This window comes from Dermochelys coriacea, chromosome 8 (genome assembly GCF_009764565.3).
Source record: "Dermochelys coriacea isolate rDerCor1 chromosome 8, rDerCor1.pri.v4, whole genome shotgun sequence".
Classification (NCBI taxonomy): domain Eukaryota; kingdom Metazoa; phylum Chordata; order Testudines; family Dermochelyidae; genus Dermochelys; species Dermochelys coriacea.
Window position 1 is genome coordinate 42,831,749 of NC_050075.1, and position 18,977 is coordinate 42,850,725.

Here is an 18,977-nt window from a genome sequence, read left to right on the forward strand (position 1 = left end):
GCCTGGGCCCCCCCATGCACAGAGACCAGAGCCAGCCCTGGAAACCCACAGTCCTGCCTGGCTCGGGAACTGGCAGGAATTCCCACCCTGCTGCCCTCCTCCCATTGCAGGGTGGGGATGGCATGAGGAAAGGGTCTGGGTAGGCCACAGGGAAGGCAGGGCCCTGGTCAGGGACTGTGGAGCTGCTGCTGGAGGGCACTGGGAGTATTGTGGGGCTGCAGTGATTTCTGGGTGAAGCCTGGAACCCCAAAGGCCGTAGAAGAGGACTCCAACCCATGGCAAGGTCTGGTGGTTCGGCACGAACTACAAGGAAGGGCGCTTTTGTTGCAGCAAGGCTTCACAGCAGAGGGCACAGGGCTGCAGTGGCACCTGATAGACCGTTCCAGCCCAGTGATTCGGGACTCCTGGGGACAGATGGTGTCAGGGCCATGAGTGAGCACAGGGGGCAGCAAGCAGGAGGGTGCAGTGCCCCAAAGGGGGCAGGGCAGCAGTTGGGCCATGGCACTGCGAGGGGGAGTTGTCTGTACATTGTCCTTGCACACTGAACCTCTCAGGGAAGGGTGGCATGTCCATAGCTACTAAGGGAGCTTCCCCCATCTCCTTCAAAGAAAGAGCGTCAAAGCCACCTGTGGCTTTCAAGAGTGCTGGGGAACTGCTGCCCATCCTCTGCCTCCCGCCTTCCCTGGGGGATGTGTGCAGCAGCCTAGAGGCCAGGCCATATAGGAAATCTAGGCATCTGTGTCTGAAAACATTGCCTTGCCCGCTGATGGATATCTGCACTGCAGTGGGCTGGCCACTGCCCTGGCTGACCCTACAGTTGAACCAAGGTCATCCAGCACTAAAAAGCACAATTTGCTGCAGTGTGTGCAGAACAGCCAACCTCTGAAGGGGGTAGTGTGGTGCAGCAACAGACTCACACCTTTGGGGGTCAGGCACAGGGGATGGTAACAGTGTGTTACAGTAGCACTATAACCAGTGAGGATCAGTTATTGCCTGATGGCAAATTGGATTCCGTGGGCACCTGATCAGGGTAAAAAAGAATCTGTGTCATGGCAACAATGCCCTGCCATCGCCTTGGTGCCCTGCATTGTGTATGGTCCCCTGAGAAAAGCAGAATGAGAGACTAGTTCACAGGGTTTTGAAGTAGAGCTTCCTGGGTCAGGGAGGAGAGCAGAGTCAGCAGCTATGTGCTCTAGGGTGGGGAGGGAAGTGAGTGGCATGACCATGCTATTTTGGGGGTTAGCAGTACCAGCATGGGTGTATTATGGTGGGTAGGGGCAGCAGGAGAGAAACCAGCACATCTGGCCTGTGGGACATTCTGAAATTTGTTTTCATCCAGTATTGGGATCTAAAGTTGAAATTTTCACAGAATGGAAATTCTGAAAAAAAAATCTCACTTCTGAAATATTGAAATAACCTAACTGAAATGTTTCATTTTGATATTTAAATACCATCTAATATTAAAATTTATATTTATAATGTAATATAAAAATCAAACTGAAACAAGAAAATCAGAATGGAACGAAATGAGAAACGCAAAATGAAATGAGAAAGTCAAAGCAAAAAACTCCATTTTGCTTGCCAATCATTTTGGAATTTTTTTTATAGTAAAACGTCTTGAGAATCAACACATTCCCATGAAACATTTTGCAATCAATGAAACATCATTTTCTGATGAAAAACTGTTCCATCAATTTTTTTTCAACCAGCTCTAGGTGGCAGAACAAGCAAGCTATGGCACCTAGGGGAGGCCATGAGACACACCATGATTGTGCTCTCTGGGGAGAAGAGAGCACAGCCGTGTGCTCTGGAATCAGGATGGAGTAGCAAGAGAAGATGCTGTGGGGCTTGGCATGCTGGTGGCAGGAACTGCTGTGGGTTCAGGAGATCCCAAATGAGATGGGACACCAGCAATGTTGCAGTACTACGAGCCTTCCACATGCCTCCAAACACAGACCCAAAACTACAAATCCGGTTTGTTCTCATTGGGTTTTTATTTTTATTATTCAGCTGCCCCCCAGCTGCATGTATGAGCCATTTGCCATGCCCAAAGGGGAGGAGATCTGTACATGATGCTGGTTCCCAGCCCTCCCATGGTCACGCGGCTCAAGCAGCACTTCTCTCCATTTTATGGAAATATTTTATTTTTAAAAATATAGTAGCTGTGGAAAGCAGCCCTTTTTATAAACGTTGATGCTGGAGTGAAATGCATCATCATCATCATCATCATCGCATTATTATTAGCTCTCCTCGGCATCTGCTTCCACTCATGCTGGCCCTGGTTGGACTCACCAGGCCAGCTGCACTGCACCATCTGTTGTAGTCAGGAGCGTTCGCACTGCCAGAGCGAGCAAGAGAGAGATCCTTCTAAAAATAGAAATATTGTGCTGAGTCATTTGAAGTGAACAAGATACATAAAACACCAGCATTAGATTAACATTAGCTTGTCAAATACTGCTACCCACTGAGTTGGCTTAGTGCACTAGCAGAGATGGATATCCCTGCTTCCCAACCAGCAGCCTAAGCCGAGTAGCAAGAGAATGAGAGGAGAGACATAGCTGTTTACGGTGTTAGGTGCTACTTTTTGGGTCGTTCCAGCTGGGACTAATAGCAAAGGGAGCTGTTCCAGTGGATTGCAAACCAAAACTAAACCAGACCCGACAATGGGCATTCCCAGAAAGGATCAAAGAGGAGACAGTTATAAATAGGGAACAGTAAACACAACCGTTTGGAGTAAGACACATCTATAATCACAGGATTCACTGGTGCAAACGCCCCTCCCCCTCATTCCCATTCCATACAAAGGACTCTGGTAACAATATCTTCATTCCAGACTTGGAGCAAAGGTGAGAGTCTTAAGGAACAAAGAAATCTCAGCATCAAGGAACTTGGTTGGGCAGGGGAGGAGTGGGTGAAAGGAAGGAAAGGAAAACAGGGTGTAGCTGGTTCAGGTCCTTTGCAAGTTCATTTGGTTTTCCTGGAGAACTCCTATGGCTATACCTGAGATGAAGAAGTCTAGGAAACACTCCATAGTTTGATTAAAATGTGGTAAGTGTTTTGTGCCTGGAAGAGCTCTCCTTGCTGGGACTTGTCCATCACGCATGCCCCAAACAATGGGAGAGCAGCTTCTCTCCTCCCTACACCTCTAATGCAACGCAAGTCAATGCTGATGTCCGGAGGTGATCTGTCATGTAACCAGAATTTCCCTGGTGGGTGACTGCTCATGAGAAATGCCCTGTGTACTGTGGATAGTCTGATTGTGAGAGACTGAGTTCTGCTGGAGCTCCAGGGCAATAGCATTCTGGGGGAATTCTTTCACCTGTTTCTTATACTCTAAGAAAGTGCATGCCTTGGTGGCTATGGCAATGATGTTCTTGCCAATAAAGATAGTGGAGACCCTGCTGTCCTGGAACAAAACCATGTTAATGGCCCGGATGAATATGGTGACAATGTTGATGGTAACCAGGCTCAGTACAGGGTACAGCATCATTTTCTGTGGAGCAATGTGCTCCCCTTGCATGCTAATCTCACTAAGAGAGACACAAGGCAGGATCAAGAGCAGTATGTAACAATAAAAGAACATGAGCCCTTCTGCCCAGATGGGAAGCCCAGTTTTGTGTGGCTCCCACAGGTTGGCCTGAATGTCTAATATATCCAGCAGGTCCAGGGCCACCCAGAAAAGGCGTCCCCGCAGATCCTCCTTCTTCCTGAAGGTACGTATGTACTCCATGCTGTCCAAGGCCACCAGCACCAGGTAGAGCCCTGGCACACAGATGGACAGGAGCAAGGTCAAGGCCTTCCTGGCCACCGTCTCCAGATTCTTCTTGTCTGCTTTGTAATTCTGAAATATAAAATACAGCTTAATCTCCAGCACAAAGATGTAGAGAAACCACAGGATCATGGCATAGCCCCGCTTGGCTGTTTTCACCTCAGCCCCCACCCATACTGCCACATAGCGCAGCACAATGAGGAAGCAGATGTCTCCCACCAGGACAATGATGCAGACCCCAATCTTCCGTGGCCCTTGGTTCTGCTCCACCAGGTAGGCGTCCATGAAGGCCATACTGGTCATGATGACAATGGTGGTCAGACACACATGGCGCTTGTCAGGCGGCGGCAGCACCATGGTGAGGTGAGCGCCTCCTTGTTTCACTTCAAGCAGAAGCCTGCATCAAGGGAAGAGGCCCCTGGGCTGAGTGAAAAGGCTCATCAGTTATAGACAAAGCACCAAGGCGACCAGGAACAACCCCCCCTAAAGAATCCCTGAAAGGACAAAGCAATAGACAATCCCAGCTTTCCAAGGTCTCATATCAGGGTGCTGCAGCAGAGAAATGCACCAGGAATTCCAAGTCACCCTTCATAACAGCTGATCCCAAAGGCTTAAATCCAGTAGCTCTGCTCTTTAGGCAGCAAAGCTGGTCCCACACTGAGCCCTCAGATAGATCCTCCACGACATCGCCTAACACTCTCCAGTGCTGTTCCCAAGAGCTATGCAGGGGTTAAACACATGGAGCCTTCATTAAGAAATTCTCTGCCCCTTTGCTGGGTTTTCTATTGATGTCAGTAAGAATGGCTCAGGAGTCAGAGATTAGGTGCTTCTCACTACCTCAGCTGGAATCTCATTTGTATTATCCATGGCAAACCTTGTTCATTCTTCCTGGCATAGAGTTTAAAACCTTCACCTCTGGCTCACCATTCACTGCAATCTGGAAGAGACCAAGAAGAATACTGGTTAAGGGCCTAACAGTCACAAATACCAGGGGTAAAAAGATGCATTTGTGGATGTTCCTCAGCTTTAGAGGTGATGTGTAGGCTCTGAGCTGGACTCCCTGCTTATAACGGAGACTCCGAGTCCCGCACACTCAGTCTTGTTCATCAATGCTACCAGAGTGTGCAGGAGACTAATGTCCCTCTTCTCTTCATGCACAACTTAAATAAGTACTAATATTAGAATGCCTGCCTGTGACTCTGGAAGTGCAGAATATCTTTCTATTCAGGGAGATGCACAGCAGGGTGGTGCAGTTGCATGGATTTGCATAGGAAATATGCATCAAATGGCACAGGAATAGAAGCCTCTTCCTAAGAACCCCAGCCCTCAGGTGCAAGAGAATCCCTGCTGGTCTCTATCGGACAGCAACACAGTGTGATGACTGGCCTATCAATTTACCCTCATTGTGAGCTCAGCTGTGAGAAGGGAGGAGTGGAAGATCCTAAGGTGTCACAATAACCTAAACAGCTAATGCTGATGGGAAAAGGTGAAAAGGGGAGACAGAGGGACTGAATCCAAACAAAAAGGCTATAACTCAAGGACTGTGTTAAGCGCATGCCTGGTAAACAGGAACAGTGTGAGACTGAAAGTCAATAAGCCAGTATTGGTGTGTCTGATATTAGGATCAATTGGTGGATGAAATAATGAGGGGATGGGCTGTTCTACTCACCACTGCCTTCAGGGTTCCTTACAGAAAGAGACTTTGGGAGAAAAACTGGCTACTGGAGTGACTTTCACCATCATGGCTGCACCCCCACCATCTCCTGGGCCCAGCCCTTCTTTGTGCTAATCCTGAGAGGTGTCCTGACCCGACCAGGCCAGAGAGAGGGATCTCAATGACATCACCACCTCTACCAGCTGTGGCTGAATCCCAGCCCCCACCTGGGCTGTGGGACTTTGCCAGCTTTGTGTGTTCTTTTCCTTACCCAATTTATTTCTTCTCTTTCCTATTCTTTTGCTTGTTCCTACTATCTGTGTCAAGGTTCCTTCCCCACTCTGAACTCTAGGGTACAGATGTGGGGACCTGCATGAAAACCTCCTAAGCTTACTTTTACCAGCTTAGGTTAAAACTTCCCCAAGGTACAAACTATTTTACCCTTTGCCCTTGGACTTCCACTGCCACCACCAAATGTTTGACTGGGTTTACTGGGAAAGCATTGCTTGGAAACATCTTTTCCCCCAAAATCCTCACCAAAACCTTGCACCCCCCTGCCTGGGGAAGACTTGATAAAAATCCTCACCAATTTGCATAGGTGACCACAGACCCAAACCCTTGGATCTTAAGAACAATGAAAAAAAAGCATTCAGTTTCTTACAAGAAGAATTTTAATAGAAGAAACAGTAAAAAGAATCACCTCTGTAAAATCAGGATGGTAAATATCTTACAGGGTAATTAGATTCAAAACATAGAGAATCCCTCTAGGCAAAACCTTAAATAACAAAAAAGACATAAAGACAGGAATATCCATTCTATTCAGCACAGCTTAATTTTCTCAGCCATTTAAAGAAACCAGAATCTAACGCATATCTAGCTAGATTACTTACTAAATTCTAAGACTCCATTCCTATTCTGTCCCCAGCAAAAGCATCACACAGACAGACCCTTTGTTTCTTCCTCCCTCCAGCTTTGAAAGTATCTTGTCTCCTCATTGGTCATTGTGGTCAGGTGCCAGTGAGGTTATCCTAGCTTCTTAACCCTTTACAGGTGAAAGGGTTTTTCCTCTGGCCAGGAGGGATTTTAAAGGTGTTTACCTTCCCTTTATTTTTATGACAGTCTTAATAAGAATTTGATTTAGCTGGCCAAGACCATCCATTTTACAGCACTGCTGTGCGCCTGTGGCCTGACGGAGGTAGCTAAACCAGTGCCCTAAATAGCCTGATGCTGGTACGAGTTTGCTAGGTCTCGGTGTGGCTGGTCAGACCATGTACTGGGCCTGTGTTTTTCCAGCAGTGAGGTTGCATGTCAGAGTCAACCCCAGAGACAGAAGCTGCATTTTCTGCCTTTGCTGTTCTTTTTTCTCCCCTCTTGTTTGTCTTGTTTTGTATTCTTGAGAAATGAGATCCTATTTAACAACAGCAACAATGACAGCCCCAGCCCCTCTCAATTAACTTCTTCTCTTTCCCTGCAAATGGAAAATGTTCTTATCATCTAAAGGATTGTCAAACAGGGGCTTTTTCATTTTAAAGACTCTCTCCAGCTGCAGCGAAAGGGAACAAGGGATGTTGTTAAAAAGAAAGCCTCACTTAAAACTTTGCATTTCAAACACATTAACTGTTTTCCTTCCTTTCTATATCTTTAGTAAAAGGTTTAGAAGACTGTTGAATGGGGTGTTTGCCATGGCACTGAGCCGGTCTCTGTGTACCAAACCCTGAACCTTGTTTAACACTGTTTAATGCTGGGCAGGGTCTGGTTATGCCAGCGCCTTATATTCCATCCCAATTAACACACCACCACCTTTCAAACCATGCATACAAAGAAGCATGGGCTACAAGTGCTGTCCAAGAGGCTCTGTGCACTTTAATGCAGATGGGCTCCAGCTCAGGAGCTATACCAGTGTGGAAAACTAGGAGGCTGCCTCGCTCTTCAGACAGGCAACAGTACACAAGGCCATGGTTCTGCCAGTGGCACAGTTGGGCATCAGCATTCAGTGTAGTATGGGCTGGGTCATAGCTACAGGGCAGATCACTGCCACATATGTGGTGGCCCCCAGCTTGGCCAACACACTGGTGGTTGAACCAGGGGCCACTGGAGCTAAAAACATGAGTGGCTACAGTGAAAGAAAAGGAGTTCTTGTGGCACCTTAGAGACTAACAAATTTATTAGAGCATAAGCTTTCATGAGCTACAGCTCACTTCATCGGATCCACCAAATGCATCCGATGAAGTGAGCTGTAGCTCACGAAAGCTTATGCTCTAATACATTTGTTAGTCTCTAAGGTGCCACAAGTACTCCTTTTCTTTTTGCGAATACAGACTAACACGGCTGCTACTCTGAAACCTGTCATTACAGTGAAAGAGTCTGGCAGCCGGGGCTGGGGCTGTAACAAACTCACATTCTCTGTGGATCAGGTACAGCGAGGAACCTGTAGCACACACTCACCAGTGGGTTACACGGAGCCAAACTCAAAGCAAACAGGAAGTTTAGCTTTTACGTCATTCTTGTCCCTACAGTCCTAGTGCTGGATGTTACAACCTGGCCCAGTCCCCCTCTGTACGGGCACCAGTCTCCTGCAAGTGGACCTAATTGCTGGGTTCCATGGACTTCCAAGCCATTTGAGTCTGGGTAGAGTTCAGTCACTGAGTCGCTAGACTGTAGCTCATGAAAGCTTATGCTCAAATAAATTTGTTAGTCTCTAAGATGCCACAAGTACTCCTTTTCTTTTTGCGGATACAGACTAATACAACTGCTACTCTGAAACCCAGGGATATACTCTCCGCGATAGTCTCTAGGGAATCTATTTCTTAGCCATTACCTGCAGTAATTTGCAGAAAGTTTGGTAAGAGTTGTAATAGAAAGAAAGCCTGAGACATAAGGCCTGGAAAAAGAGGCCAGGTGTGAGGCATGAACTAATGTAGTAGTCAAGCCTTGCTAATATAAAGCAAAAGTCAGGCTGTGAGCAAAAGTCAGGCTCTGCCTCCATGCACGTTCACAGAACCTGCCAAGAACAGAGCTGGGATTACAAAAAGACACACGTTACTAAGAAGTGCTGGGCACAGGACACTCATGCAAGCACATTCCAGAAGGGTGGTAGCAAAACACCCCGATACCTAGTATGGAACAAACACACTCCCCGAAGATAACAGGGACACACTGACTCCCCCAAAAGATAAGGTCAGGATGACAGTGTGATGGAGAGAGATGTTTTAATTGAACCAACAGGTACAAGGTAAAGGGTGATAACTAGCCACGTCAGAGGAGCAAGACGTAACTTGTTTGTGTTGGTGTATAAAGAGAAGTCTCAGCGGGAGTGTCTTTGTCTAGCCGAGGGGGGAATGGAAAGTCCCGCCGTTCTCTGAGCTTGTCCATTGTGATGGGCATACATGTGTTAGTGCTTCTGTAGTGTATACAGGATACTAGGACTGTGCTTCATTAATAATAGATCTGGCTGGGTGCCTTCACTACTAATTAGGTCTTGTGGTCTTTGTGGGCAGTTTGATCGAGGTCTGCTGTGTCGGCTCTCTGGCCAGAGCTGAGGCAGCCCACAGAAAAAATACAGGCGCAGCCGATGAATGACAACAGAAGTCATTTATATTGGCTGGCCCTGGTGCTGGTATTTGCGCTGGTGAAATATTGTGCAGAAGTTTGGGGAAGAAGTTGGCATACTCATCACATGATTCAGATCTGAACCTGTACCATTAGTGGTTGCCTGAGCTGCACATTAACATCTAATTTCTATGTGTTGGCTCTAATAGCTCCCCCAAAACTTTAAGACAAGATGCCTTCACCTTTATAACCACATGGAGGGCTGTGCCAGATGAAAACAAGCTGCTGTACGCGGGGCTGACATGGTTCCAATAGGTGCAAATAAGCACCGCACGCTTCCCACAAGAGCTGCCTGCCTCTGGAAGAAAACAGCTAGACTGGCAGTTCCTGCTAATTGCCATGACTGACTTTGCAACATCCTTTTATAGTGGACACTCATGCACTCATGTCCAGTGCTGCTGGTCCGATACCCAGCTCAGGTGAACAAGAGCATGTCTGGGCTGACAGCTGTGTCTCGCAGAGTGACAGCAACTGTGGGCTAGACAGGTGTGCTGGGCAAATGTCAAAAGCCCAAACTTACATCCACCTGTCGGCAGCCTGGGACACAGATTATGGACTAGATTTAACAGGCTGCTGACTGGAACAGTCTGCCACTGGTCAGAAATTTGGCTTAGTCCAATCTTCATAGTGTGACCACCTGCCAGCAAGGCAGACAGTCAAACATGGGGTGGAGAAGTGCATGTTTAGAAGATCGCAGGGGGGACTGCAACGTTGTGCTACCCTCAATGATCCATCAGTTATATGGCTGAACAATCTAGATGTGTGATACACATGAAAGAAGAAACCTCAGGGTGGCACTTTGTGGTGCCTTGGCCACAAATGGAGGTTAATAATCCTACTACAGACTTGGCTAGTAGAGCTGATTCTTCTAGCTCAGGCAGTAGAGGTCTGTAGTCATCCAGAAGTCCCAGGTTCAATACCCCTTGCTAAAAACCTATCCAGAGGTGTAGTATTACTGTGGTAGCCACCCACTTTATTTTCTCCCTCTCCCCCAAAACAACAGGAAGGCTCCACTCTCCCCACCTCTGCAGCAGCAGGAGGCCTGGCCAGTAGTGGTAGTGAGTAAGGGACCAGGTGGCTGCCACCTTGGTACTATTGATTGCTCCTCCTGTTGTAGGATGTCTTCATTCTCAGGCAGACCTTAGTGCCTTGGTTACAGTAGGGGCAGTCCCTCCTTTCTGATTGATCTTCCCAGACTTAGGCAGATATCACTGCATGGGTTACATATGGGGCTGTTCCCTCTCTTAAAGCAATTGTCTCAGGCTTTCTGAAGACTCAGGCAGATACCACTGCATCAGTTACACTTGGGTCATATTCTTAACCTTTTCGTCACAACCACAAGGGCTGGAAACACATTTGTTTTAAAGGAAATCAAGCTGAGATTCTGATGGCATCACATGGGTGGGAGTCAGGGTCCTAGGTACCTGCGTATTGTGCCTGTGTCAAAATCCTGAGGAAATCACACGCCACCATTTTGATACAGCTGAATAGAGGGATACTGACTCTAAACTCCGAGGGCACCATATACCATGTATGAGTTGATCTGTTTGCCAAATGAACCATTTTATCAACCATTCTTTTCTGACACGTCCTTACAGAATAATGTGTCGAAACACATTATAGCCTCTGGATTATTGGTTAATTGTTGGGAACTGGGGGTGGAGGGGCGACTGATACCAGGCCTAGGGAGTTTTAGGACACTGAAGATATTTTCCTGTCCTCCTTTACACAGGAAAGCGCATTAAACTTGGCTATGTGTATGGAGTCCAGATTTAATAAAAGCTGGTTTCTTTCTTGCTTGAGGGAATGAGAATGAGAGAAGCTAGATTTATTGGCTGTCTAGCAGAATTGACATGGATTTTTCTCTGTTCCCATTAATTCCAGGTAATTGCACGTGCATATATGTAGTTATGCCCCCAAGGAACCAACATAGCTTATAGAATGGGAAACTGGGTCTCAGACAGCAAATGACTTTGTCAAGGTCAATAAGTATGTCACTGGCCAAGACAGAACCTGAATGCTGATCTTTTGAGTCCCTGGGTAATGCCTTAACGACAAACCATTCCTCCTGCATCATGTGTTCATGGGTGGTTTCCCTACACAGACCTCAAAGAAGCCACTTCCCTGGCATCACACCACAAACTAGGGGTAGAGGAGAAGACAAAACCCAGTTCTTCTGGGTCTCAGTTTATTTCCTTAGCTTTCTTTGCTGCTGCTGCCTCTTCTTCATTCACTACACACTATCACTGCACTGAAATGCCATGCAGTGTGACTACTGGCCAGGCAATTCAGCTGTATGTCTCCCAGACCACAAATCCAGCTGCAAAGGTGGCAGACTTGTTCCCAGGGACAGCATAACTAGGCTAAACAAAACTTGGCTCTGTGATATTAGTGCTGTGTGTTCTACCCCCAGCTAGCTGAGTGTGATCTAGGCAACCTCTGTTACTTTGTCTGGTGAATGGGGGAGACAGGCCTTGGTCAGAGGGAAGAAGGCCCACAAGTGGTAATGGCAGAACTGGCTGAAAATGAGAATTTCTGTGCTTCAGGAAAGACTGACATTTCAAAATTTGTTTAATCTTGAATTGGGACGAAAAGTCAAAATATCAACATTTGTCACAGAACAGACAGTTCAGAAACATTTCAGTTTGCCATTGTTGAAACATATTTTGGGGTGGTTCAGCATTAACTTGTGCCGCCATGAGTTGCCACAGGGGTTCATGGAACTTGTAGTTTGGGTTTCCCTATTCTCCTTTATGGGCCAGGCTCCCTGGCTGGACTACATCTCCCATGATGTAGCATGTTTATGCAACTGTCATGATGCATAACTGTGCTTTAAGCAGAGGAGAGACTGCAATGTATTGTGGGAGATGATGTCCAGCCACGGACCCCAGCCCATAGAAGAGAATTGGTCTATGAGACATCTGAACAACTCCTCTGAGGCAGCTCTGGTGCACACAGATGAATGTTAAAATGCCCTGAAATGAAACATTTTGATTCAGTTGGACACACTGAAATATTTTGATTCAGGATGACCTGCCCCCAAAAAAACCTTTCATTCTGATTTTCCTGACAAAATTTCAACAAAATTGAAATTTTTCACAGAAAATTTAAATCTTGCAGTGACTGCATTTTCGATCAAATAATCGTTTCCATGTAAAATGCCCAATCAGCAATTAGAAGGGGAGATGTGAACACGTGGCCTCCAGATACTCAGCTGACTGTGTTCCTATTAGGCTGGAGGGTACTTGCTGCAGAAGTTAGATGCCTCACAGGAGCACATGTCACACTGCAAACATTTCACAGGTTGTCTGAAAATGAATGGAAGGGTCCAGGAATAACAGCAAATGGAGATCCCCATTGTGACTGGTAAAAATTTGCAAGCATTGTTCAGAATTACTCATGTGCCATGTGAGCTGCAGACAGCACTTAGCATTGCACTCATCAGCACGAGCATCCTCCTCACACTCCTTGACTGTTCCTTGCTGCCATCAGTGCCGGGATTAGTTCTCTCTGGAGGTTTCAGATAAAAATATATAGCCATTTCTGTAACTGCGTTTTAAACTCCTGCCAGGGTTTACTGGGGATTTACAGCCGGGGATGGATAATTCCAGATACATTAGGTCTCTCAGGAGAAAATGGTGGTTTCTGCCTTCAAGTATTTCTTCTTTCAAAAGACACTGATTATTTTAAAGTCTGTGTATGCCTCGTAAAGAAGCTGATGGCACCGTTTTATTTAGAAACAATTCTGCTTGTACATCCTCAGCTTTGCACTTCCCTTCCTCCATTCTGTCTTGCCAGGTGCTATCCAGCCACAGCTGCCTCCGTCTGAGGAATGGGCAGCTAGGAGAACAGCAGAGGTTTCGAAGAAGCACAAAGCCTCCAAGGAACATCTCATGCTTTAAGGAAAATTGTCTTTGGGTGCAGAAGCAATCAGAAATACCCAAATTATAATTCACTGCAAAACTGTTTCCCAATGGAGGAGTCAGCAGTGATGGACAAGGTGTAAGTCCTAAACACAGCATCTGTTCACAGCAGTGGGACCACTCTTCAGTCCTTTGTGGCTCCCCCTAATGCCCTTGTGGGCGCATATGCCAAAGGTGGTGGGAGAGCTGGGGCAGGTTAGAAATGCCTGCAGTGCTGAGCCTGAGGTGGTAATTGGAGCATTTGCTATACGGTGACACGCACACTAAAAGCCAAGGAGACAGTCTAGCAATCAAGTAAGGCTCAAGTTTGCAGGCCATGGCTGTGGAGGGATACTCAGTATTAGCTGAGGGCTGGAGGCAGTGATAGATGGGGAAGCATTACAGTCATTGAATATGTGTAGCTTGGCTGTGAATATGTGTAGCTAAAGAAGTGACAATGCTAACTAGGCACAGTCCTTCCCTGAGTGTGTGGGCTGCACACCAGCACACCCAGGCTACCCTGTGCAAGGGTGCAGGATGGAGCAGGACCACAGACCAATGGCACCCTGTGCTCCAGGATTGGGTACTGGCTTCAGCCAATGACAGGTCTAAGAGGCAGAGCCCTGCTGATACACTGTGAAGACAGGTACTGTCCTTCCTGCCTAATAAATATCCCTAATATAGCCGGTTGGAAACCTTTGACTGCACCATTTTCCACTGGAGAATGTGGTTCTGTTGGAATGGAAATGCTTCGCGAAATTGTGTCAATTTCCCTAAAATCTTTGTTGGAGAAAAAATTGGAAAAAAGTTCCCTTTTTGACATTTTGGGAAGGAAACATTTTGATTTTTTATGTTGAAATGACTTTTCCCTATAGACTGTTTCTATTTTGTGTAATATAATATAATGTGATATAATTTACAAATTCAAAACTGAAATGGAACATTTTGATGTCATCAGAACAAAATGCTTTGATCAACCCAAACTTTTTTTCAGAATTTTCTTCCACAGAGGATTTAGAAATTTTTGGGTTTCATTCTAATTCATAATGAAGCCAAATCTCTAAAACTTGAAATCCTTCACAAACCAAAATATCTATACTCTGTACATCTCTCATCCCTAGTATCCAGCCTCTGCCTCCAGCGTCTCCCACAAGCCTAGCAAGACGTGAACAGGAATACACCACCCTATCTAGACTGGTGCTTTTAGATTTCAGACTCAACTTTGTTTGAACAACTCACTCAACAACAGAAATTCAAATGCATCATGATCTCATTATTTCCAGTTACTGCCTTCCTTCCACATCAACCCAGACTGGGCAGGGTACCAGAGCCAACATCATGGGTTGGAAATGAAACACAGACTCAAAAAAGCAGACTGACATGAAAGACATGCTGCTCTCTATGCAGGTGTGAACAGCAATGTAAGGAAAGTCCCCACACATAAAATACTATGACTCCTTGGCAAAATGTAAGTCCCCACTGCTAGTTCCATGGAGAGATTTCCAATGCACAGTAATCTGAACACTTGGATGGGCACTTTTATATAGAAACCTACTCAATCAGTAGGCCCGAGAAGTCACCAATACGATTAACCAGCCCCAGTCCTCAGCTGAAGATCATATGGGCAAGAAAATCTCAGACACTCTGGGATTCAGGAATCAGAAATGTCAGTCACACCTACGCAAAGGCATACAGAAAGTCTCCCAAATTCATTTAGACTAAAATCCAGCCCAATGGAAGGTATTTATTCAGGATATTAACAATATCAGCAAGGAATTTCATCATTGCTAGAGCTGAGTGAACTATTTAGAACACACAATAATTTTGGTTTGTGAATTATTCAGGAACAGGTCATAATTAAGAATTAAGAATCCTCAATTTTAAGAATTTGTTTGTTTCAGCTGTTCACTGTATGGTTGGAGGAAGAACTTTTAGCCATGTGATTGGTGAATTAAGTAACGTGATTTGGATTCAGTTCCTTCTTTGTTCGATTTCAGCATTACGAACATTCATGTTCCCTAAAGGTTCAAGACCTGAAGGCAAATGAAAAGAACCTAAAATGTACAGGCAGTCCTCGACTTTACAACATTTGACTTACGATGAATGGCACTTACGATGTTTCAGAATTGAGACCCTGATTTGACTTACGACAGTTGGTTTCGACTTTCTGATGCTTGGTCCTGCAATGGAGTGTATTGCGGTTCCCATTTACGACATTTCAACTTACGATGCAGTTTAGGTCCAAGGACTGCCTGTATCATTTTTTAATAAAACCTTATGATTTTTAAACCAGTCTCTTTTATTTTGGGTGTCTGACTCCAGATTTTTGAATGATTCAGGGTGACAGTACTGCAGTCATAATTGCCTGATAAATCTGTTATGTAAGTAATAAAAAGAGCATCTCAGAATGGCCACAAGAGATCATCTGGAACAAATATTTATTCACACGAGTAGTCATCAAACTTTTGCTTCCCATAAGAATTCTTGCAAATAAAACCCAGCTCACCTGACTGCTCCTAAATAATGAAATTAGAAGGTGAAAGGTAAAAAAATCAACAGTTTTGTACTGGAAACCACGAACCTGTGATTGGCTAACACAAGCCTTCTGGGAATGCTGTTGTAGGGGCTTATGTACAGAGGCAGTGTTGAGCTTCACTCAGAAGCCTTGGCCCAGGAACAGGTATTTCTGTGATAAACTAAACCACTGCAAATATGGGACTAGCCAAGTATAGACAAATCAATATGTTAGATAATAAGATGCTCTACTGCTAATAACTTTTGCAAATAGCAGAACAATTACATTGGCACACTCAAGTGCATTCCACAACCTTCCTAATCAATAATGGTTTTAACTCAGCTGGCCAAGTGTGTCTGAAAATTCAGTTCCCTAAGTACACATTGTGATAATGACAAAGTGATCCAATGCAATCAGCAAGGGAGCTGACATGTGGAGGGAAAACAGCAATCCCAATCAGAATATCCAGCCTCTTCACGGAGGGGCCAGAGGAGGGAATGGCACACCCTGCAGCGGAGAGTAGCTTGCTTGCTCAGTGCCCACGGCCATTTGAGTAGAACAGAACCACACACTGCGGAGACTCAGCCTGTTAATTATGCCGTGTCATCGTTAACTGTATGTTTCCCAAGGTACCAAGTTGAAGGGCGAGGAAATGTGCAAGGTGATGTGTAAGTCACTGATGTGTGCTCCAAGTCCCGCTCCCTGCTGATTCACAGAGCCTATGACTTATTACAGCCCCTAGCTATAGAGCCTTGGCTCGTTCACTCCCGCTGAACCAGCTCATGCTTTTAGCTCCGGAGGTACCCCGGATGTCAGTCAGGATGGCAGCCATCACAAATGTACGCTGGAAGGCATGACTTCAGATACCCCTACAGGCTCTGGATGAGCTGCAATCAAAGGCTGGCTCTACACACCAATTTCATACCAGTATAAATCTAATGGTAAGGGTGTGATGCAGTTAACACAAGCCCTAGTGTGGCTGCAGTTATACCAGTATAAAAGTGCTTTATCCTAGGCTAGCTATACTGCCTAGTATGGGATTAGATACAAAGCACCTTTATTCCCATATAACGGTGTGCACATCAGGGGAATTGAACTATATGTATTTGACTTTTGAATGTCACCTAATTCCATTGGCCGCCTTTGAAAATCTCACCCTCAGCGCTCGACCCTGCTCCCAGTGAGTAAACAACAAAAGTTACATTGAGCCTCAAGGAGCACTGCTGCCATGGGGCAGACTTTTTAGAAAGTGAATTAATGCTAGTAAATTGTCAGTGGCCATCTTTGATCTGCAGTTCAGTTTCTCTGTCATGCGGACAAACATTTAATTTAGAAGACTGGGAGTCAGGTTTAGAAATGCCTACAAAATCAAAACTTTCTTGTGAAAAATTTCATGGGAAACATGTCCTGTTGAAATTTATCTGCTTAAAAAACTCCAGTTTCCTGTGGGAAATTCCTCAATAAATAGAAAGTAATGTTTTCATTTTATTTAGTTCTGAGACACTTCAAAATGATGTTTTTGTTTAGTTTTAACTTGAAACATTTCCTTTCAACGTTTGAAAAATAAGCATTTCAATTTTTCATTTTCAGTTTTGGAATTTTTAGGTTTGTTTTTTTTCCTTTTCTCTGCCTTTTTTCCCACTAGAAAAAAGGGGAGGAAGATAAAAAAGAGGGAGAAAAGTGAGGGGAAGACAATGTTTGAATTTTTTTTACTGTTTTTGAAAAGCGAGGGAGAAAGAAGGAGAGAGAGGGGAAAGATCCAGTTCCTCCAAATAAATCTTTTCCCAGACATTCAAATGACACAATGAGTCAGATGACACTGGGCAGGGGCAGAGAAGGGAATGGCTAGAAAGAGCAAGGCAGTGCTTTCATTGACTGGTTTGATTTTCAAGACAAAGTCCCAGGATAGCAGGGTAATTGGTTACAGGTGCACAGCAAACAGGCTGGTGCAAGATTCAGGCCGATGTAACTGCTGTTGTCCCAGTGTTGGGTTCGCTCCTCCCCAGAGACATGATGAAGACCAGCAAGGAGGGGCATTGTTTGAAGAGTGAGAGGGCAGCGGCATGGGCCCCATCACAGGGCTTTGGATACCATAGGAGCTTTCCTTCTGCCCCTTGACATTTGAGCTCAATCATCGCTTCAGACAGCAGAGCTAGCTCTGGCAGCAGGAGATGGCATATGGCAGGACACATTGCTGACAGAGGCCAGGGGTGTCAGGCTCAAAGCTTCATGCTCTTCTATGGATTTCCAGCTCTGTTCGGAAGCCTGCTCCATTCTGCGGGGACCTGCAGTTATTCCTAGCCCTTGGAGAACAAGCACATCCGTACTAGTGCACAAGGATCCATCCCATGTATTGAGCATCGGTCCCGCAGTCTCACCGGGGGACTGAAGTATCAGCCGTCTGGGAATGATGATTTCCCACGAGCATTAGAACACTCAGCATGTGTGACCCAGGTACCACTCTACCTCATTGGGGTGGGGGGCCTATACTTGTAGCCACATGTGTCAGGGAAGGCTTGTTGTGTGGGGATTTTCAGCTTGCTGTCAAGCAAATAATTGAGTGTGGGGGGTGATTAGAAAAAGCCCTGCTCAGACAGCACAGCTGGCTCTGCAGCAGAGCCTTGCAGAAACCATGATGAACAAACAGCCAGAAATGTATTCCTCTTTACCAACAGCCTTGGATTCAGTTATGCTCCAAGCCCCTCTGCGTTGGGTTCCAGGGAATATTTGGGCATTGGCGATTTGCTAACGGCTAATGCAAATCCCCCACACAAGCCCATTTTAAATGTGAATGTTTCAGTCTCCCCTGGAAGAGAATTCTAAATCCCATGTTTGTCATGTTCGAAATTCATGCTGTGTTGCTTAGTGACCTCAATCACCAGCCAGGGAACAGAACCAACACAGTGGAGATTTTGAAGGTAGCATGTTAAATATTTGCAGTGTGGCTCAGTGGTTGGGGTCCTGTCTCATCCCCTGCTCTCCCCTCGCCAGCAGCTGCTTCCTTGCACCATCAATGGTGCATCAGTGAAAACGGGAGTGGGGGTCTTGTGAGACTCCATCTTTCTTTGTATAGACATCACTAACTACCTCGACTCCTTCATACACATGCGCCAAAGGCAGGGACTTCAAACCCGGAGGAACCAGGCAGCTTTGAATTTGCTTTGCTGACCCTTGTTCTGTAGAGTGAAAGGAGACCCCTGGCCAGACTGGCTCCCAGCTCCATTAGGGTGATAACCAGGAGGAACATGTGTGTACCTGGGACCTTCAGGGCTTGGCTGAAATGAGCTGGCACATGTAACAGGTGTGGGCAGCTGGGCAGACAGAGCTACTTTCCAGTTGAGAATTTCTTAACATTTTTGGATTAAACCCAAAATTTTACACAGGGCACTTTTGTCTTCTTCCTCCTTGGGTTTTTCTACTTTCCCCAGCCTGTCTTTCACCTCAGCCTCACAGATGGTATCTATCTAATCCAGCAGTTCTCAAACTGTGGATTGGGACCCCAAAGTGGGTTGGGACCCCTTTAAAATG

The 18,977-nt window shown here is 45.8% G+C and overlaps 1 protein-coding gene across 4 annotated transcripts in view; it reads right to left on the reverse strand.

Annotated features, from left to right (window-relative positions):
- Positions 1-1,540: 1,540 nt before the first annotated feature.
- TMEM121 (transmembrane protein 121) overlaps positions 1,541-18,977 on the reverse strand; it is a 219,324-nt gene continuing 201,887 nt past the window's right edge. Inside the window, exons 1-3 of one of the 4 annotated variants that reach the window (XM_038413627.1) lie at positions 6,314-6,372; positions 3,989-4,706; positions 1,605-3,841 (exon numbers count right to left, since the gene is read on the reverse strand). In XM_038413627.1, the coding sequence (XP_038269555.1) occupies positions 3,188-3,841; positions 3,989-4,126 (792 nt within the window). In that variant the 5' untranslated portion in view covers positions 4,127-4,706; positions 6,314-6,372 and the 3' untranslated portion in view covers positions 1,605-3,187. Of the gene's footprint in view, positions 4,707-6,313; positions 6,388-18,977 lie in introns of those variants that run through there. The other 3 variants (XM_043490934.1, XR_006273786.1, XM_038413623.2) reach the window with 3 other exon arrangements.